The 19010-nt window shown below is 46.0% G+C and overlaps 9 protein-coding genes across 9 annotated transcripts; 3 read left to right on the top strand and 6 right to left on the bottom strand.

Annotated features, from left to right (window-relative positions):
- Positions 1-554: 554 nt before the first annotated feature.
- MELLADRAFT_123977 (uncharacterized protein) lies at positions 555-1409 on the bottom strand (the record flags this gene model as incomplete). Its single annotated transcript, XM_007405497.1, has 4 exons — positions 555-750; positions 829-908; positions 1056-1168; positions 1250-1409. 4 exons carry the CDS (start codon positions 1407-1409, stop codon positions 555-557), a joined length of 549 nt encoding a protein of 182 aa, XP_007405559.1.
- Positions 1410-2214: 805 nt separating this feature from the next.
- On the bottom strand, positions 2215-3585 carry MELLADRAFT_46945 (uncharacterized protein; the record flags this gene model as incomplete). The annotated part of the gene is made up of 6 exons (XM_007405496.1): positions 2215-2474; positions 2547-2682; positions 2794-2905; positions 3008-3112; positions 3231-3249; positions 3416-3585. The coding sequence occupies 6 exons, from the start codon at positions 3564-3566 to the stop codon at positions 2215-2217; spliced, it is 783 nt and encodes a 260-aa protein (XP_007405558.1).
- Positions 3586-4146: 561 nt separating this feature from the next.
- On the bottom strand, positions 4147-5000 carry MELLADRAFT_123976 (uncharacterized protein; the record flags this gene model as incomplete). The annotated part of the gene is made up of 4 exons (XM_007405495.1): positions 4147-4339; positions 4420-4502; positions 4652-4764; positions 4841-5000. 4 exons carry the CDS (start codon positions 4998-5000, stop codon positions 4147-4149), a joined length of 549 nt encoding a protein of 182 aa, XP_007405557.1.
- Positions 5001-5734: 734 nt separating this feature from the next.
- MELLADRAFT_102765 (uncharacterized protein) lies at positions 5735-6459 on the bottom strand (the record flags this gene model as incomplete). The annotated part of the gene is made up of 4 exons (XM_007405494.1): positions 5735-5924; positions 5993-6111; positions 6176-6288; positions 6342-6459. The coding sequence occupies 4 exons, from the start codon at positions 6457-6459 to the stop codon at positions 5735-5737; spliced, it is 540 nt and encodes a 179-aa protein (XP_007405556.1).
- A 1294-nt stretch (positions 6460-7753) lies between these two features.
- MELLADRAFT_92350 (uncharacterized protein) lies at positions 7754-8527 on the top strand (the record flags this gene model as incomplete). Its single annotated transcript, XM_007405727.1, has 2 exons — positions 7754-8215; positions 8276-8527. 2 exons carry the CDS (start codon positions 7754-7756, stop codon positions 8525-8527), a joined length of 714 nt encoding a protein of 237 aa, XP_007405789.1.
- A 3356-nt stretch (positions 8528-11883) lies between these two features.
- Positions 11884-12528, bottom strand: MELLADRAFT_59925 (uncharacterized protein; the record flags this gene model as incomplete). The annotated part of the gene is made up of 3 exons (XM_007405493.1): positions 11884-12128; positions 12196-12350; positions 12416-12528. The coding sequence occupies 3 exons, from the start codon at positions 12526-12528 to the stop codon at positions 11884-11886; spliced, it is 513 nt and encodes a 170-aa protein (XP_007405555.1).
- A 239-nt stretch (positions 12529-12767) lies between these two features.
- Positions 12768-15007, top strand: MELLADRAFT_92349 (uncharacterized protein; the record flags this gene model as incomplete). Its single annotated transcript, XM_007405728.1, has 10 exons — positions 12768-12770; positions 12871-12878; positions 13034-13110; positions 13167-13277; positions 13335-13567; positions 13645-13875; positions 13979-14050; positions 14106-14396; positions 14648-14766; positions 14830-15007. The coding sequence occupies 10 exons, from the start codon at positions 12768-12770 to the stop codon at positions 15005-15007; spliced, it is 1323 nt and encodes a 440-aa protein (XP_007405790.1).
- A 169-nt stretch (positions 15008-15176) lies between these two features.
- MELLADRAFT_59923 (uncharacterized protein) lies at positions 15177-17166 on the bottom strand (the record flags this gene model as incomplete). The annotated part of the gene is made up of 7 exons (XM_007405492.1): positions 15177-15365; positions 15662-15778; positions 15858-16109; positions 16210-16652; positions 16843-16929; positions 17002-17085; positions 17139-17166. 7 exons carry the CDS (start codon positions 17164-17166, stop codon positions 15177-15179), a joined length of 1200 nt encoding a protein of 399 aa, XP_007405554.1.
- Positions 17167-17387: 221 nt separating this feature from the next.
- On the top strand, positions 17388-18067 carry MELLADRAFT_102761 (uncharacterized protein; the record flags this gene model as incomplete). The annotated part of the gene is made up of 3 exons (XM_007405729.1): positions 17388-17464; positions 17536-17711; positions 17772-18067. 3 exons carry the CDS (start codon positions 17388-17390, stop codon positions 18065-18067), a joined length of 549 nt encoding a protein of 182 aa, XP_007405791.1.
- Positions 18068-19010: the final 943 nt, after the last annotated feature.

Here is a 19010-nt window from a genome sequence, read left to right as displayed (position 1 = left end):
TATATATGCGAGCGTCTACAAGTGAGGTACGAATAAGGAAATAGAGAGATACAATATGAGGCAAGGGATTGCCTAGGGATGAAGTACAACGATCGGTAAGAATGGCCGGATCCGGTATAGCTGGATCCGAGCTACAATTGGTAACAATAGTGATCGGGACGGATCTATGCGAGATCCGTCTTCTTGGAAAAGCAATATAGAAAAGAAAACAAAAGAAAGAAAAGAAAATAGAAAAGAGAAAGCACTGAAAAGCGCGTCTAGAGAGAACCAAAGGAATTAGGCGGACAAAGAGAGAAATCGGGAATCACACTGAGCTGTTGTCATGTATGTGATCAGAAGCGACTCGCATTGCTAAAAAAACCTCTGACTACTGTGGTTCGAATGGACCTAAAGAGATACATATGCTAATCGTTTAACGTCAACTTAAATCAGCTTGGGTACAGATAGAACTAAATAGATTGATAAGGAGAAGAGACACAAGTTGTAGTCAGTTGTAGTCACTAGGGACGATAAGAATTACACAACAAAAGTAGTGCCACAAAAGATAAATCTCATCAGGAAGTTTTGTCAGGCTTCGAGAAATCGATCTTCACATCTGCGCAAGCCATGTCAGCGTCGTCTTGAGTATAAGCTCGAGCTTGGACGATGAATTTAGCAGGCGGGATTTCGCGGGGTAATTCGGCGGTGTAAATCATAGTGTGTTGACCAGGCTCGATAGGACATTGGAGGGTGGCGTTGGCATTCCGGCTACTCATTCAGAGACATCAGATGGAGTTAGATGAGTATGACGGTCTATAAACACGAAGTAATCGTTCACTATTGACTTACAGCTCTTCACAGACGTCAAATTGCTTGTGTAAGAGTTTGATCAGTCCGAGTTTCACCACCACGTCTGCATAAGCTCCCTCCTGGCAGAAGCATAGGCATAAGCATCGATTCAACGAGTATATTGATTTTGCCGGGATCAATGATGGCGTTGAAGAAATGCAAAGGGATGAATGTTAATGACTCGACGTTAGAAGACTAAAGCGTCCGATTCGTATCAAAATGCTAACCTGGATTCTTTCGTTGGCTGTGCCACTTGCGGTGATGATGAGCTTTTTACCGGGCTTTGGTGGATCAGGTGATACTTCAAACTTATCGATGGTGATAGCATCGGTTTCAAGACCTAGTTATTCACAGCGGAGAAGATATCAGACATCGATGCCAGTAACTGAGAGAAACGCCAATGAAGAAATTCCAATCCAACCGCAATTGTTAAAACTCCATATAGTTTGCGTTTGTGGATCACTGGAGCTCAAACGTTCTGAGAGCCTGGTAAGCATGTCTGATTGCAGCAAGTCAGACGTCCATCTCGCTTGAGCTCCACAAACAAGCAGAAGAGAATAGAAAACCGTGATAGAGAACATCTTGCTGTTGATGAAGTTTTAATGAGGAAATATAAATGATATAATTTGAAAGTTAGATTGTAATAGTATGATGAGACTGGATTGAATTGTTTGTGAGGATGGATGAGGATGAGAATGGCTATCTGAAGGAGTTTGATACTACCTTACATAGTCAATCTTCGATTTTTGACTTTCAATCTGATATGATTTGCGTGACTAGTGACTACTATAGAATCAGATAAAGCTGCAAAGCACCATGGTTTGGTAGTAGTAAGTACAAATCAATCTACTGATATTCCAGAAGTGAAGTGGCCCAGTCATGCTTTTGAGGTTGGATGTATGTTGAGACAATAAAACTCCTGCATTCGCACGAGCACTGAAATCAATCCTTCATCAGTCTACATGGTGAGTGGTGTGTACATAACCATGTATACAATGGATTACCTTCCTATTTATATAGGCGGTGTTGGAGGCAAATTTCTTTGCAAACCTTTGTCCTCTTTTTTGGGGGGTGATGTCGTCACTGGGACTTATTCAAGTTAAGGACAATGTCTCCACATGAACCCTACACATATAATGGACTTGAAAATTTTGCATCTAGTGCACAAATCAGCAAAGGTTTCTGAGCATTGAATAGAGTCAAGACAGTGACAGTTATGTGGCTCAGCGTGGTGATAGGTTCAACACAAGAAAAGAATACATCTCATATACCACTGCTATAAGTCTGATTACAGTGTCCATTGAAGAATTACAAGAGTCGAAAAATGACGAAAAGTCAAGATGGGATCTAGGATATCCTCAGCTTGCCTTCCGATAAGTTATTGATTCATTTTGAGACCTGATGATCGGATTCATCAACCTTATGGCATTGTTCTTGAGTGCCTACTCTGGCCAGGCTGTCGCGTAGCTGAGCAGCTAGCTCGATTCTAATCTTCACTCGGTCGGCTTCTTTGGCATCCCGAAACCGCTCTCGCAAGTCAATAAAAGGTGAGATTGGAGGTCCAATAAAGATTTTCAAAGATTGGAATGGCCGTGGCAAGAGAGTAAATGGCCATGATCGATTTTCGGGCATAACGTTTTCAAAACCTGATTTTATCAAAGTACACTGTGTAAGTGAAGAAATTCAATCATAGGATTTGATAAACAAATTGAACATACCTTTTAAATAGATAGGTAAGATGATAGGTGGTTGAGCTGCTTCTAGTACCAAACGAGAAACTCCCCATTTAAAACGAAGTAATTTTGTTGGGTCAACTCCTTCCTGATTGACCCTACCTTCTGGGAAGATATGAACCTGAATGTTTGATCAGTCCAACAAAATAGCGATCATCAAGGTACATTGAATGTTTATACACCATGTCAATATCGCTTCATATATAAAAATATGACAAAGATAGATGCTAACCCATTGAGCTTTGTTGAGCTTATAGATAGCAGTATCGACAGCAGGTTGATGAATACCTTGACCTCTGAACGTCTCAATCACCTGACCAGATTGAAAAAGAGGAGCAATTAAGCTATCAAGCAGGAGTCAAAATACTATGTAAAAAGATGAAATAGCATTTAAGGCGACGATCACTTGAGATATCAAAAATGAATTATATGACTCAAGGACTTACCGATTTGTAAATAAAATATCAGATGCACCTAACGTCCATCTAACTGAGTTTGTGTTAAAGAATGTACGATAAGGCATAATACCCCAAGCCATTGGGTCATCTAATCTGTGTAAAACAAATTCACGAGATCAGTTGAAGATCGATAAATTGGCGTTCAATGATTGCCTCATAAGACTTTCAATAACTCAGAGCAGATATCAAGAGGCCTTGTGGGGAGACTCACGTTGAAATGTGATTGGAAACTTTTGTTCAGTTCAATTGATGTGTGTTTTTAGAAATCAAGCGACCGACCAACATAGCAAAAAGTACAAAGATACACAGTCAGATGAATCCTCTCATGCGCGCCTCACCGAGTATCATAGATACTTCGAACACAAGGAGATACCACAAGAGTAAGTCGCAACTCACTTGTTAGCAAACCAGTGCCGGTAGAATGTCGCCGAGCGTGATTCTCGATGACCTCGAGTAAGATTGGAAGACCAGAGACATCGACGGATTTCATGCCATAATTAAGGAAAGGCTTGAAGATAGCCATCACGCTGGCCATATAAACCGACATTGTTACTTTTTTGTGACTCGCATGGAAAGAAAGTGATGTTGAAGCAAAGTTGAGGTTTATGTTGGACTCGTGCCCTGGGCTTTAGAAACGGTGCTCGGGTCGGAGCGTAGAGCTCCGATATCCGACTATACGTCACAGCATGACAGCACAGTCATGCAAATGATATCTTGTCTTATCTTGTGTTTGGCCCTGAGTGCTGAGCTACCAAATGGTACATATATCACTCCGTGATTTGTACTAATTTGCATTTGTTGAGTATCCGAATTGTACAACGTTTCCGTCTGTAAAAAATGAGCACTAGCCATTCATCAACAGCAACAATGGATGGTTTTGGAACGTTCCTTGAGTTGTTGAACTTGTCATGTGTGATCAGAAGTGCCTTGCATTACTAAACAAAATGTGACTAGCTTGGTGAAAAGAATCAAGGGATATGATGTTTGGTTACCAAGGAGTTAGGTCAGCATGAGTACAGATAGAGAGATATTGAAGTTGAACTATACAGAACAATGAGAAAAGAAACATTGAAATTACAATGTAGCTACTGGAAACAATAAAGAAAAAAAACATTAAGAGAATCTCATCACAGTGTCTCATCAGGCTTCATGAAATCAATCACTACATTTGCACAAGCCATGTCATCATCATATTGAGTATAAGCTCGAGCCTCGACAGTGAACTTGGCGCGAGGGATTTCACGAGGTAATTCGACGGTATGAATGATGTGGTGCTGACCAGGTTCAAGAGGACATTGGAGTGTGGCGTTGGCATTTCGGCTGTGCAGACAAGGTCATTTAATGAAGTTAGATCAATATGACGGTCCATAAAAATTGATAATGATCCACTCTTGACTTACAGCTCCTCACAAATGTCAAATTGCTTGTGTAAGATTTTAATAAATGAACCAAGTTTGACTACCACATCTGCATAAGCTCCTTCCTGAAGGCCGCGTGGACATCGATGTAAGGATGTACGATTAAATTGAATTTGAAGGAATCGATAATGGTTTTGATCATAGGAAGAGACATGATGATTAGTGAGTTGATTACTTGAAACTAATGCTGTTGGAGCTACAACAAAATTCTAACCTCGATTCTTTCGTTGGCTGTGCCGCTTGCAGTGATAGTGAGCTTTTTACCGGGCTGTGGTGGATCGGGTGATACTTCAAAGCTATCAATGGTGATAGCATCGGTTTCAAGACCTAGTCATTCAAAACGTAAAATAATCAGACATCGATTCCAGTAAGAAAAGCGCCAATGGAGAAATTCAAATCGAACCGCAATTGTCAAAACTCCAAATGGTTTGCGTTCGTGGATCACTGGTAGTCAAACGGTCTGAGAGCTTTGAGAGCATATCTGATTGGAGTAAGTCGGGTGTCCATCTCGCTTGAGCTGCGCATACAAGCAGAACAGAATAAAGAATCTTGATGGATAGCATGTTGATGTTAATGAGGTTTTGATGGGAAGATGGGTGATATGAGTTGAAAAGCTGGATGGTGTTGTATCTTGAACTTGAATTGGTGGATGAATGAGTTCTTTGATAGGTGAGTTGGTTCAAACTTCAGAGTTGGAATTGGATTGATTATCTACACCACAGAGGTGTCCGGCCGTCTACAGACGGGCTGCCCAGGCCGGCGGCAGACCGCCTGCCTTTGCAGAGGGGCAGGCCGGCTGCCGATGGGCCTCACGGCTGGCGACTAGCAGGCGCCAGCCGAGCTCGCCTGCTGGCGGCCTTGCGTACGCCTGCTGGCCATCTGCAAACCGCCATGAGACGGTCAGCTGGCTCATGACCGCCCGCGGGCGAGCTCAGCAGGCGCCTGCAGGTGAGCTGCAATCCGCCCTCAAAAGGTCAGCTGGGTCATGGCCCGATACACCTTGACGGGGTATTTGGCACTCGGGCTCACTGCTTCCCCGTCTCGGCCTGAATTACGGGTAGGTGCTCAGCTGGTCAACTGGTCAGCTCACCAGCTCACCAGCTCAGCTAACCACAACGCACAGCCCTCGAAGAAACAATGTTTCATTGAAGAAACATTGGTGCATTTCTTTTCTCACAAAAGAAATGCAAGCCTCAGATGAAATAAAAAGCAAGACGGGTTGAACTACCCATTTTATTGGATGAAAATTGCAAAAAAATAAGAATTGATTTCTAATACAATAATTAGATTAGATCTTTTAATTTCCTGGTGGATTGAGGTTTGATCCACCTGGAGCTCCATTGGCAGGACCTTCAGGCATTTGCGCCATGATAGCCTCCTCGGAAGGCAAGTCCAATGTCACTTTGGGTTCGCGCGCTTTCAAGGTTTTGAACCAAAGTTCACCGTCGAACAATTTGGCATCCTCGTCAAATATGACTTTGTAGAAGCTGCGTTGGCAAGGTACTCAGTAAGTAATACACTGAGTAATTACTCATATCGATATGCTTTGACTTACGCGGAAGTATAGTCATCGTTCCGCTTCAAACGCAACTGGGAAAGTTTTGCATCTACTACGGCCCAAATCGATTCACATCCTCGGCCGCCCTTTAGAACCAGGCGCGCGGCTTCTCGACGCTGTGGCAGCAAACGAAGAATGAGATAGTGTAGTACCCAAAAAGGAATAAATAAAAAGACTCACCAGATAGGCAATTCGCCCACGGGTGGGCAAATCAGTGGCAGCCCACACATCTTCGATTTGCGCGTTCTCACGTGCCATACCACACCTAACCGCAACCTGATGTTGACCAATGGCTAATTATTAATGGTGTACATGGATTAGGTAGAAGAATGATCAATGAACTTACTCGTTGAACCATGTCTTTGATGGTGGGGATGGCAAGATCGACGTTCTCTTTGGTTTTGGGATTGCATATGCCTACCAAGAGCTGCGGTGGGGTTTAGTGCTACATAAGGTGTTATCATCTAATGCAGGTCAGGATCAGGGCTGGCCAGCGCAATCCAGACTGAAATGTGGCGGCAACTTGGCCGCGATCATGCAGGCGGCCCACGGCGCGTCCTACTTGACCGCCCCATGGTCCAGCTCGACCATCCCCTCACGCTGGCCGCGGGTAGACCGTCAGCGATGGCCCCGGGTCAGACCGTGTGATAAGTTGCCCCCGGGGCGAGGCCCAATTTGTCCCAATTTTTATTTTGGCCAAGTTACCGATTCGCCAAACTCACTTGAGCGATACCACCACCACAAATCCAATGCCACCACAACTCCCTCGATGTCAGTCACCACATTCCGAAACCATTGACAATTCAAACATTGAGAATTTGGGAGCGTAACCGTATCAGTCTTTTTCTGAGACTAACTCGCTCTGAGACTATCCTGAGACAAACAAAAAAGTAAACCAGATGGTGGCTTTTTGTACACTGTCTGTACAGGCTGGTGGCAACTGGTACATATGTATGAAGACTTGAACAAATTCATCATTAAGACTTCAAAGAAGCTGTTAACACTTCGATAACCTCATCAAGAATCAAGAACCTTTGTCGAGTCATCCATGTGCACCTTATATCTATACCTTCAGACTCACTCCAATCCCCCTGAAACATTGTCAAGGGGGTTCTATCGCTACAACCACTTACATATCAAAGTATTGATAATGAAGCAACTTACAAAACAACAAAATGTTATTGGAACAAGCTACTTTGAATGAAAGTAGCAAGCAAAACCAATACAAGAAAAACAATGCATTGTCATCGGAGCGAGATACTTTGATGTAAGAGGTTTCTATCTGTTGTGTTGTCTTGATTTCTTCAAAAACGACTCAGTCGCCATCTTTTCAAACTGTCTCTTTGTATGTATAATCTTCACGAAAAGGACTCGATATCACTTCTTTTCAACCAACCTAAAATGCTTCCAACTTCTGCTTTTCAAGACATCTCATTTTGCATTTTATCAACTCGATCGTCTTTTGTATGTATTATTTTTGACCAATGAAATTGACCAATGGATGTCTAGATGTTCTGTAGTTGGTGGAAGGCTTATAAAGAGAAGGAAGCGCCATGCGAAAAAAAACGCGCCACACAGACCGGGATTGAACTATACCTGTATGTCTCACTGCTTCTCTCAGGTAGTCTCAGAGAAAGACTGATACCGCATCTCTCCCGAGAATTTGACTTACACGTTACGTTTTCAGGTATGACCTCACACCCCCAACGCCATGGGCCGATCAGATACCAATGCAGCGTTTGCAAAACTGGACACAGCATGAGGACATTGTACCCTCATGCGTCATCCAAGGCCCATCTGGACGCCGTCAAGGAATTCGATAATCAGCGAGCAATGGATCACGCATATCGGCAGCGATTTGAAGAGCCACGACCACGATCTCCAACACCACCGTTGGACCACGTAAACCGGCATTTTGACCATCCCGGTGACAATCCCGAACCTCCTTCGCCCCCTCCGTCGCCTCTCACACTCCTCCGTCGTCTTGATCTCGAACAAGACGACCCCTTTGACCTTGGGTTTGGCGCCGGGGGTTCAGACTCGGACGGTTCCGATGACGGAATGTCATTCGACCGGCTGCGCGTAGCTTTGGATGGCCTTGCGAATGAACTTGACGACGAAGAGGCAGATGACCGCTTGGACAACGAACGTTTAGAAGAAGAGATTGCCGAAGTCCATGTCGAAGACGCAGCAGAGTGGTATCCATTCAAAAAAGTCGAGGTGAGATCAACTTACACTTTGGCCACACTAACTGATAGTTCACTAACGACCATGGCTTAGCATGTCGTGGCGTTATTGATGATTGGCTCAACCAGAAACCTTCTTTCACGCACCCAATACCAACATATCCGATCGATACTCCGAGTCCTCGACATCAACCTTCCTGAATGGGGAACGTTGCGAGCCCTAGTCAAGCAAATGAAGAAGAACTTAGGATTGAACATACAAGAACGAACAAGCCCTTGCGGCAATCCGCTTTTTGGTTTAGATATCAAGAACGTCATCGTAAACGTGAGTAGCATATACATATAATGACTTATTTATGCCGTATGATTGATTAAAAATGACCAATTGTTCACAGGAATTGGCTAACCCCTTGGTCAGCCCCCATGTGGTCTTTCTCCCAGAGCTCACGATCAATGGGCCTATAAATAGGCTGTCACAGTCTAAAAAGTGGCGTGAGGAGTTATCACCTCAGCTCCGAGTCCCGATGATCTCCCAAAACGCACGACACTATTACATATACGAGCCCGTGCAACTGCGAACACAGCAACTCGTGGTCCCGGTGTTCTTTTACCAACAAGACCAGTGCCAGATGGCCAGGTGTCTACCTGCTCTGGTGATCCCCGATCCACATCACCTAGGACATTTGAAGATCTTGATACCTGAGGAACCCCGTTTTGATTCGGATGACATGTTCATCATCAAGTGCGAAGACTTTTCAAGAAGCCTAGCCGAAATTCAGCTCGACAACGGCCTCTTTCTGAAAGACGTTTGCGGTGATCATATGTATCGTCAGTGATTCACTCCCGTGCTTAGAATTATCTGACCGTTCTTTACTAGCAACTGACACCAATCAAACCTCAGATCCACACGATCTGTCTCATCCATCATATCCTGTGCTGAACCCTTGGAGAGTCAAGGCCGGGGGGAAAATAATTAGACACGTACCTGTAACATTATACTCGGATGACACATCAGGGAACGTCTCAAAAAAATGGAATAAACACATGTGTTTATACTTCACCCTGGCGGGGTTACCTCCGGCTTTATCTAATCAAGAATACAACGTTCATTTTCTGGCGACTTCGAATTGCGCTAGCGCGCTGGAATTATTTGACCAGGTCGTGGATGATCTAAAGTAAGTTTTCCCCCCACGTTGACTCTTACATGGTCCACGGTGAGAGTCAACGTAGTGCTTTTGTTACGCAGCGCGCACAGTGAAGCCGGCTTTGGCGCGTATGACCACACGCTGGGCACCGAGGTGTGGGTCATCCCCGTGGTTCTGTGCCACCTCGGGGACTCGCCAATGCATGCCGAGGTCACCAACACACTGAACCCTGCCAACACTTTGACACCATGTCGAATGTGCGACCTGTCCGCTTCAAAAATGGCAGAGAAAGCAACGGACGGATATGTCCGGGTATTTTTTGGGATTGACAAACACGGGAATAAGGTAAGTCCAATGCTTTGTATCTTTGGAATAAATTTAAGCTGATCAGTTGTTGTAGTCCCTGCTCCCGCGACGCGATTGGGATCTAACACGAGAGCGGACTAAGTATATCTGTGAGGTAGCTCAAAAGCGCAACAACAAGACGCGAGTGGACGCCTTAATTCGTGACTTTGGGGTTAAAGACACCCTCAATGACCATTTTGTTAAGTCTGTCAATGTGGCCCACGATGCTCTACCACCAGCAGAGGTTGATAACCTCTGCCAAGAGATGAATGATAAATATGGCGACCATATGTTTAATCCTTTTTTGAGGCTGCAAGGTGAGATTTCCTGACCCTCTCTCCAGCATTTCGTCATCACTGACCCCTTTACATGCCTGCGAAGGGTTCAATGGTCACACAGATACCCCGGTGGAGATTTTACACGTGGTTTTACTAGGTATCGCCAAATATTTGTTCGTATACTCCATGAAAGAGTTGGGAAACATCAAACCTGGGTCAAAAGTGTATAATGATATCTCAGGAAGATGGCGTTCGGTTAACACCCAAGGTTTGAAGGTACCGCCTATTCAACCAAATGTTTTCGTGACGTATTATCAAAGTTTAGTAGGGAAAGAGTTTCGAACGGTGTTGCAAACAGTACCTTTCGTCCTATTTGAATACCTATGCGAGAGGAAGAGGGCGATGTGGTCGTCACTATGTGCCCTGAGCTCATATATCTTTCAGACGGAAATAACCAACATGACGACTTACCTATCGGAACTCGACATTCATATCTCAAGGTTCCTCAACATTCTGGTAGCTCACAACGCGCGTTGGGTGAATAAACCCAAACTGCACATGCTCGTGCATCTTCAGGATTCCATTCGACGGTTCGGAACGGCGTCGCTTTTTGCCACAGAGAAATTCGAGTCCTTCAATGGAGTCGTTCGTCACGCATCGGTTCACTCGAATCACCACAGTCCGGGGCAAGACATAGCCAATACCTTCAACACTCGCCTGATGATGAGGTTGCTGGTTTCCGCCTGCTCATTTTACGACAGCGAGCTACAAACTCGAGTGTTTGGGGGTGCGAAATTGCGACACTTGTTGCTGACAGTGCCCGAATTGTATCATGCATTGGGCCTTGACCCAAAGCTGCATGAGGGATCAACCCTGGTCGTTGGACGTAAGTCAAAACTTCACATATTGAAAGGCCTTCAGCCCGCACTGACCCAGACTCTTAAGCCTTGAGTGAGGCACAGTCAGCACAACCTGAGGTGTTGTCCACCAATCAGTACTACCGGTCATTGAAGCAGCACCACAGTTTCTCAGTGACGCGCGGGCAAAAGGTGGCATGTAATACTTTCGTAATGGTGAGCGTAGCACACCGTCGAGATATCACATGTTTCCCCACGATCGATATCTTGCTCATGTTATCATCATAGCTGAAGACTTCGGGGGCTATCGCCAGAGTGCAAAGCATTTGGAAGCCGGAAGGGAAAAGCGATGGCCATGCGGAGGTGGTACTAAAAAAATGTGCTTTAGGAAGAATACTCAATTTTTATGGAATGCGGGAGCTGGTCGTGATGGACGAGATAATATCACAAAATGTCAAGGTGATTGTATTATCTCTGTGTTTAAGTTTCAAAGGCAAATGTTAACATCTGGGACGCGTTTCATTTTTACAGCAAATTGAATGTATCATCAACATTCAACACAACTGTCATGACGGTCAATGCCCGGTGGCCAAGAATCATCGTAAGCGTATTGAACGCCAATCTTCCTCCGTTTTGGCTTGGGCAGTTCAACACGTTGAGACGAACTCGTATGTTATCAACTGCGCTGCACAATACTCCAGCGAAAAGCACCGACGCGTTTCGGATTTGGCTTTTTATCCGGTTGAGCCTGTGAATTGGACTCGAGCAATTCTGGAGGGATTGAATGTTTGGCACCTTGAAAACGGAAGACAGAGTGGCCACACAGGAGAATACAAAATTTAGGAGGATGGTAGTGCCCGTGTGGGCATCGCCCATGGCACATTAACATTTTGCTCCTGTTCCCTTCCGGGGTGTTGTTCCAGCTAGGACGTGAAAGCCCAAGGGTGCTTATGCAATTTCATTTGTAATGAATAAGGACTGATCATGTCATTTTTGACATGGGTGACAAGGCCGCTAGGCACTTTCACGGTGTTTCATGACAGAATAACAATAATACAAGTCGGCATGAACAACTATTCAAACACAGATTCCTTCAGGTATTCCCCATTTCTGCAAACGTGTCACACTGATGTAATCTCGAAACAGGAACAAATCCCAATTTGTCACTTCCTTCTCTCGCAGCATGGGAATCACCAAGTTTATCTGATCAGAATCCAAACCAGCAAAATTCAGGTAGTCGTACATGGAATCCTTCCTGATTAGTCTGCGGAGAGTCCAATAATTGATTTTTTCGGGGTTCTCTTCTACAGTGAAATCGTATTCTGCTTAGGCAGTCTTGATCATCAGCGTCAGGACCTTGCCGCGAGGACCAAACGGAACCTTACGTACCAAGGGATTGAATGGGAGGATCAGCGGTTAAGCGTTCCTCTTCTGCCTCAAGCTTGACGTCTTGGCGAATCTCAGTTGACTCGGTATCGCCAGCCTCGGGCGTGTCGTTTCCACCGAGCTCGTCGGTAAAGTCCTCTTCTGCTGATTGACTCAACCTACCCACGTGAGTATGTCAGTGCTACGCCCACATTCTTATTGCGCTTAGAACAAATGTACTAACTTTCTTTTCCCAGCTTGGCAGGACTTTTGCACGTCGTTGAAGTGCTTGATCGCGTTGTTCACGGGGTCTGAACCTGGACGTCTGCGTGGGGGCACACGAATCTTGGGTGGCATGTTGGTGATGTGATAAGTGGCGACTGTGTTGTTCCGCGACCGGGTTCCCGAGTGCTCAAGGAACCATGTCCAGTGGGAGGGGCCGTCTCCTGACCTGAAACAGACCTAACACTATGACAACAGAAGTCACAGTTAGGTCTGTTTCAGATCAGGAGAGACGCGCTTTGAAAGTCGCGTCTTTGCTTTGTTTACCGCGTCATCATCCCCATCGAAAACAGTATTTGCTATCCACCATCCTTATGGTCAGTCATCATCCCTCGACGCTCTTACCTTTATTTTATTTGTTGATTTTATTTGCGATATTTTGGGTTAATGACGAGTGTCTGCTTCCTACCTTTAGAGCTTACTTCGTAAGCATGCAATCCGAGCAAAACTTCAGCAAGTCTCCTTTCCTTCGTTCAACGAGATGTTTCTCAAACATCTGTTTGAATCTTAATATTACTTGACCTCCCGTTTTTCGCCTTGCAGATAATTTCTTTGAGACTCCTTTTCGTGCGTCTCCAAGTCAAGGTGATGCTTTGCCCTCAGGTGGCATCTCTCTCTTTGGGTTGAATAACCACGGAAGCCTGAGAAACGGCTTAGGTGAGACACTTCTAAACCCACTCCTCTCAATCAACAGCTCATTACCCCTTCTGTAGGCTCCGGTTTTGAAGATTCCGGGCGAGGTTGTCAAGATCTCCACAGTGACCGTCGATCATTCAGTCAGGGGGGGGCGGTCAACCCAGGGACTTCCGAATCACGATTCGGAAGTCAGTCCAGAGGCCGAAACGACTGATCAGTGTCTCCACGCGGTGGCACGCCTCAAGCTGCTTCCAGGAGCTTTGCACCGCGCGGTTCTGTTCTTTCTCTGAATGGTGGGCTGGGTACAACCGGGCAACTCAACGACCTCGAAGGGTTCAATCGACACTTGGACCCTCCTACCGATAATGGTGTGTATGCCAACCCCCTTCCGGCGGCGACCCTCAGCAAGTTCGAGGCCATGGCGAAAGTGGCGGGTTTGGATTCGGCCTCGCAAGTGTTTGCCATGCAGCACGCTGAGGTGGGTGTTGTTGCTATTTATATCTAAGCACGCCGAATTCGAGTTAATGCATATCTGTTATTACTTCCTTTCCAAAGGTCTTTGGCAAGACGAACCGTCACTTGTCTCAAGCTGTCAAACAGGGGCAAATCCTGATGGAGGTGAGCAACTTGCGGTCGCAAGTGGCCAATCTGACCGAGCAGATCGCCGCGGTCACCGAACTCGTCGAGGCTCTTGTGAATGCACCATCCGCGGCTGCCATTGAGCCTGCCACTAGCGACACGTCGTCGCAAGATGCGTCAGCTTGGAGTGCCAGTCCCCAGCTCTTGGTATGTGTTTAATGTTTGTCACTTGGAGATGGGACACTAACACTTTCATCTGGAACAGGACCTGATGAACCCGCTGGCCTTGAGACTTCTTATGTCTCCACAGTTGAGCGCGTACACGGCACTCAAGAACCCTTTAGAGGGGTGTCTGCAACATTCCTTATTTAATGTCATAAGAGTAAGCTCATGTGTTTTCAGCCCAGATGCCAACAGGTCGCTGACTCTACTTACAGCTCACCATTGCCAAGGAAGGGTTGGGGTTCACTTCGAAACATCTTCCCGCCCAGCATCAAGGAGTCGAAGAGGCTTCTGCGACTAAAAGGTATTACAGTGCCATCAAAGACAGCGCCAAGCACGCTAGGGAGAAGGTTCATATTGTGGTTTGTGTATTTGTGGTCTGTCTGTTGGTTTACCAAATTAACCAATCCAATGTGTTTCTGCAGGTCTTGGTAGGTATCCATGATCCGAAAACTGGGGAGGCGGTCGACCTCGCGGTACCAAACATCAGGTCACTCGTTCAAAGGGTCAGTTTGCTTTTATCGTCATATGTTGTATAGGAGCTTGATGAGTTGTCTGTTATAGGTTGCTGTTTGATGTGCGACCGTGGGATCGAATGGCAACGTTGATGCTGTATGGGCAGCCACGGATCTAGCCACACGAGCACGTCTCGCTTATCTTGTATGTCACGCAGTGTCATTCACAAGAAGTCGTGTTATCCTTTGCATAGTTCGAGGCTGACTCTTATCTATCTATGTTTTTTATTGTGTTACGCCAGCGTCGTGAAGCGGCGCGTATCGTGCTCAAAGGCGGAAAAGGAAGTGAATCGATATGGGGATGTGTCTACAAGCAATTAGCCAATTTGCGCTTGAGAAACGACGAGAAGTACACTATCGCGTAAGTTTTCACAGTTCATACACCATGTGATCTCACGCATTGCTGATATATTTCCACTCTCAGTTTCTATCGAATTATATTCGATGAGGATTGCCAGTACTTTGATGGCACCACTTACTTTCAAGACCTCAAGGAGAGGAAGATCAATTTAGATTTACCGTCGGAGGAGGCGGTCATGGCCCGCGTGGCTCACAACGCAGCTCAAGCTCAAAGTGCTCCTCAACCAAACAACGTGGTATAGAGTCAGATGCGCACGGAATCACAAAAGTATATTTTATTTGCATTATAAATAGCTAGTAAATGTCATTACAAAAGAAATTGTACGCAGCAATATGAATGGGTACGGCAGTTTACGATTGGTGAAAGCAAAACCATCTCACGTTGTTTCCTCCTGAAATGTCCTCTCTTCATCATTGAAATTGATTGGCTACATGAACTGCAACGATCCCTGTCAACGTGCCATCATTGAGCTCATCCAAATCGCTCTGCCCTGTTTTGTCGTGGGGTGTGAATTTCGCTGCCCTGCCTGAGCGACCCGAGTTCATACCACTGGGCGGGTCAGTCCGAGAATGCTTACGGGCCTCTTGTTCTGCAGACGCCTGCAGCCGGTTTGAAAGTGTCTACGAGGCGCCCAGCTGGCGGCCTGCTTCTCTGTCGAGGCTTCGCCTGGCTGGCGAAAGCTCAGTGGGCGAGCTGAAGGCTGCCTATCAATGCAGATGAGTAGACCGCCTTCAGGCTGGCCCTCGTGACGGCCTCGAGGCGGTCGCGACCCTCCCGTGGTGTAGGTGCTCCTCTGCAAATGCGGCGCCTTCCTTCACCACCTTTTTCTACAGGGGAAATCATGGTGAGTGAAGATGGATTGGTTCCTTCGGAAAGAAGGGAAGAAAGGACTTACCTTCATAGTATTAAACAATGAATTCGGGAGATAGCCTTCGCGCCGAGTCTCGATAGCTGTATATCCTTCAATTAGGGGTGAAAACAGGAGTTTGAGCGCCAAGGGGTTAATGAGCTTCTGAAATATCAATCACAGTCGAGTAGTCAGCTAATCGACGTTACTTTCCACTTGATATAAAGGTGAGGGGGTTTTTAACCATTAGTTTGGGGCTTGCTACCCACTTGCCCCGCGCGGTCAATTCGCAAGGGGTGGCAGGCTGAACTGCTGCAGATGTGGAAGCTGGTGCTGGTCGGGAACCGGGCTGTTGGGTGAGCGCAATAACGGCCTCGGTGATGGTTGCCAATTGGCCGGTTAACGTGTCAATTTTGCCATTGACACGTACGATCTCCATCACTAGTTTGGCATTCGCTGTGGCCTGAGCCATATGGCGATTGTCTTCGCCATTGACCTTTGCCATGGAGGAAAGGTGACATTTAAAATCCCACCGAGTGAAAAAAGGGTGAGTCCAATAGGGTAATGAACATTTGGGTGATCACAGGGTAAATTACCTCCGCTTGATACATCGCGATCGCATGATAAGGGTCTTCCAATCCACATCGCGTCGACATTGCCTCGAAGGTCTGCATTGATTGGGCCGGTAAGGGGTTTGAAAACCTAGATGGTACGTCTCCAATGCCACTTTCGAACATATCGGTATGCGGTAGCTCCTTATCTTGTGAGTCTCGCAGGAAGCGCGGATCGGTGGTTCCACGCGAACCAAACTGAGGATCAGGCCGGGTTCCGGTTCTGCAATGAGAAGGGGAAATCAAACGCTCGTCTCGGTCTCGACGTGCAGGTGCATGTTCCATCCGGCCTTGGTTGGAAGATTGGATGGGAGTTTGGTGGTAATTGTCTCCACGAGCCATATCACCACCATCACTTCGGCCTCTAGGTGAGTCTAACGAGCCTGGAAAGGGAGGCATCAGCCAGCTGTTATGGGCTTCAGTAATTGCTGGTTATGGAAGCGCACCGTTAGAGTTATTCCTCAGTGAGGTGTGATTATTGAATGTGTGCATTACGCTGCCCTGAGCTTGCGATTGATGACCTTCGCCGAGACCATTGAAATGGGTATCTTGAAAAATGACAGTTAGTAAGGTGTTCAAACGGACAAGGGAATAAGGAAGGTAAGTCAAGGGTCTTACTGTTTCCGATCAGTGAGCCACCTTGAGAGGGTGAATTCATAACTTCGGGGTGGTCAAAAAGTGCTCGGCCATGGAGTTGCCCAGCAGCTGGAATTTGGTAACAGACCGATCACGTTGGTTTTCCATAAACCAACTTGAGATATGTGAATTTCTCCTTACTGAAACCGTTCAATGTGCCACCTTGACTTTGCAAATTGAGACCTTCGGTGACTTCCAGTGAACCTCGCCGATGGTATGGACCGCCTGCAATAAGCTCTGTCAGCTGCTGGTTGAGATATATTTGATCCACCTCGTACCGTAATTGTAGCCTGTTTCGGTGCTCATGGACAAATGGGTTTGAGGGTGGTACTTCTTGGATGCAAGTGGGAGGTTGCCAAAAAGAAAATATTTGCGAGCGAAATTGCAATGGGCGCCTATTTTTAAAAATTTTGCAAGGCTGCCCACGGGTTGACCACTTAACTTGTTCAAACTTCAAACTGGCTTCAAACCTCAAACAGGCCACCTTTCACAACAAAGCAGAAACTCAGTCTCCTCATCACCCTTCAATGTCCACATCAAAATATCACACCGGGCCTTCATCTAAGCGCCAGCGCCAATTTGATCTTGGTTTTGCTAAAGACTCGTGAGTCTGCAGCAAAAAGTTTCTTCCTAAATGATTCCCTTGAGCTGACCAAGTCTTCTTTGGGATTTCAGGGATTCGGAATCCACCGATTTTTTCGCTCCGATTAAACTTGAGCCTCCCGAAGGAATGAACCACGCAGCTTCAGCCAAACCAGCGGCTGAGGCAGATGAGCAACGCAATGGAGCTGATCCTCGAGTGGGTGACAATGAGGTGCCACCCACTACTGGTAATGCAGCAGTAGCTATACGTAAGCCGCACCTACTCCAACGCAATCAGTGGCTCATGTGCTGACTTTATGTCTGTGTAGAGTTACCGATAGAAGGTGGATATGTTTTATTTGGCCCTCTTCGTCGTATCATGGCCAGTACGACATTGGAGGATTATCTTTGTTTCGCCTGTTTAGAAGAAAACGAGATCGGCCTCGTACTCCCAATACTGATGGATCACGGGGTCAATCATTTCGATTTGTTCCTATTTGTCAATTACGTGAATCGAGAACAGTTGCGCAAATGGGGGATCTCAGTTGGCACCTGCGCGCGAATTATGGTTCATGCGTTGATGTTCTATCAATTCCACATACACAAGCGGGAAAGAGGCCTTTGAAAGGCATTGTGGTTGTTGTATCGAGTTTTCATACAAGTGAACGATATCTTGCATGATGATATTGTTCAATTTTGAAATAATACTTTCGACATTATCCAGTGCAATCCGAATATGATATATATGATATAGCTTCAAACAGTGTGCTTCCCGATATTATCGGAAAGGTGAGAGGGGGCAAGTGGAACTGGGTGTTCCAAAAGAGAAGATAAGACGATATTGGAAATGTATCTGAACAGGCTCCTCCATCCATCTGTCTGTTCCTTACAACCCATTCAGTTCATTCATCATTAGATACCATTGTGTCCATCTCCAAACCTCACATATCTATCAATTTTTTCCCATCCTATCAATATGAGGATGGTCCGCGTCAAAATCGACCCTCCTGTGATATCATCGCAGCTCACTGCGACTTTAGAACTACTATACAATCGTGGTCTTGACCTAAAGGAGTTAGATCACATGCTATCATATCTCAATCACTATAAAATGGAAGTATACGCTAGCGAGCTTCCTCGCTTGAAGCGCAATGGTTCGACTTACGAAACCTGGCTCTACGCGCTAAATCATATGTTTCGAAGGTTCACTGGGGAGATTCTTTACTTGTATAAACCTCCATCACCAATCAAATCGATTCGCGATTGGGTTGCGGACGAAGTCCTTTTGGCAATGATATGTGCCACCGTGCATCGAGATGTGCTTCCGGCGGTCCGAATGGCCACCTGCGCTCATGACGCTCTCAATTGGGTCAATTGGTATCACGACTGTCAAGGTGAGCTTCTCTCACCTCACCTTATTCATGCTACTTACTGATGGTGATGGTTTACTGATCATTGTCCAGTTCCCAATATTCCTGAAGGGTTTTACCTCCCGTGTTATACTATGCGCCGGCCAGGTCAATCATTTCATTAACATGACGTGAGTATATCATCTTCATACATCTGAA

Source organism: Melampsora larici-populina (assembly GCF_000204055.1).
Source record: "Melampsora larici-populina 98AG31 unplaced genomic scaffold MELLAscaffold_4, whole genome shotgun sequence".
NCBI lineage: Eukaryota > Fungi > Basidiomycota > Pucciniomycetes > Pucciniales > Melampsoraceae > Melampsora > Melampsora laricis-populina.
The sequence above is the reverse complement of the archived record's forward strand: the minus strand, read 5'-3'. Positions and strand labels throughout refer to the sequence as shown.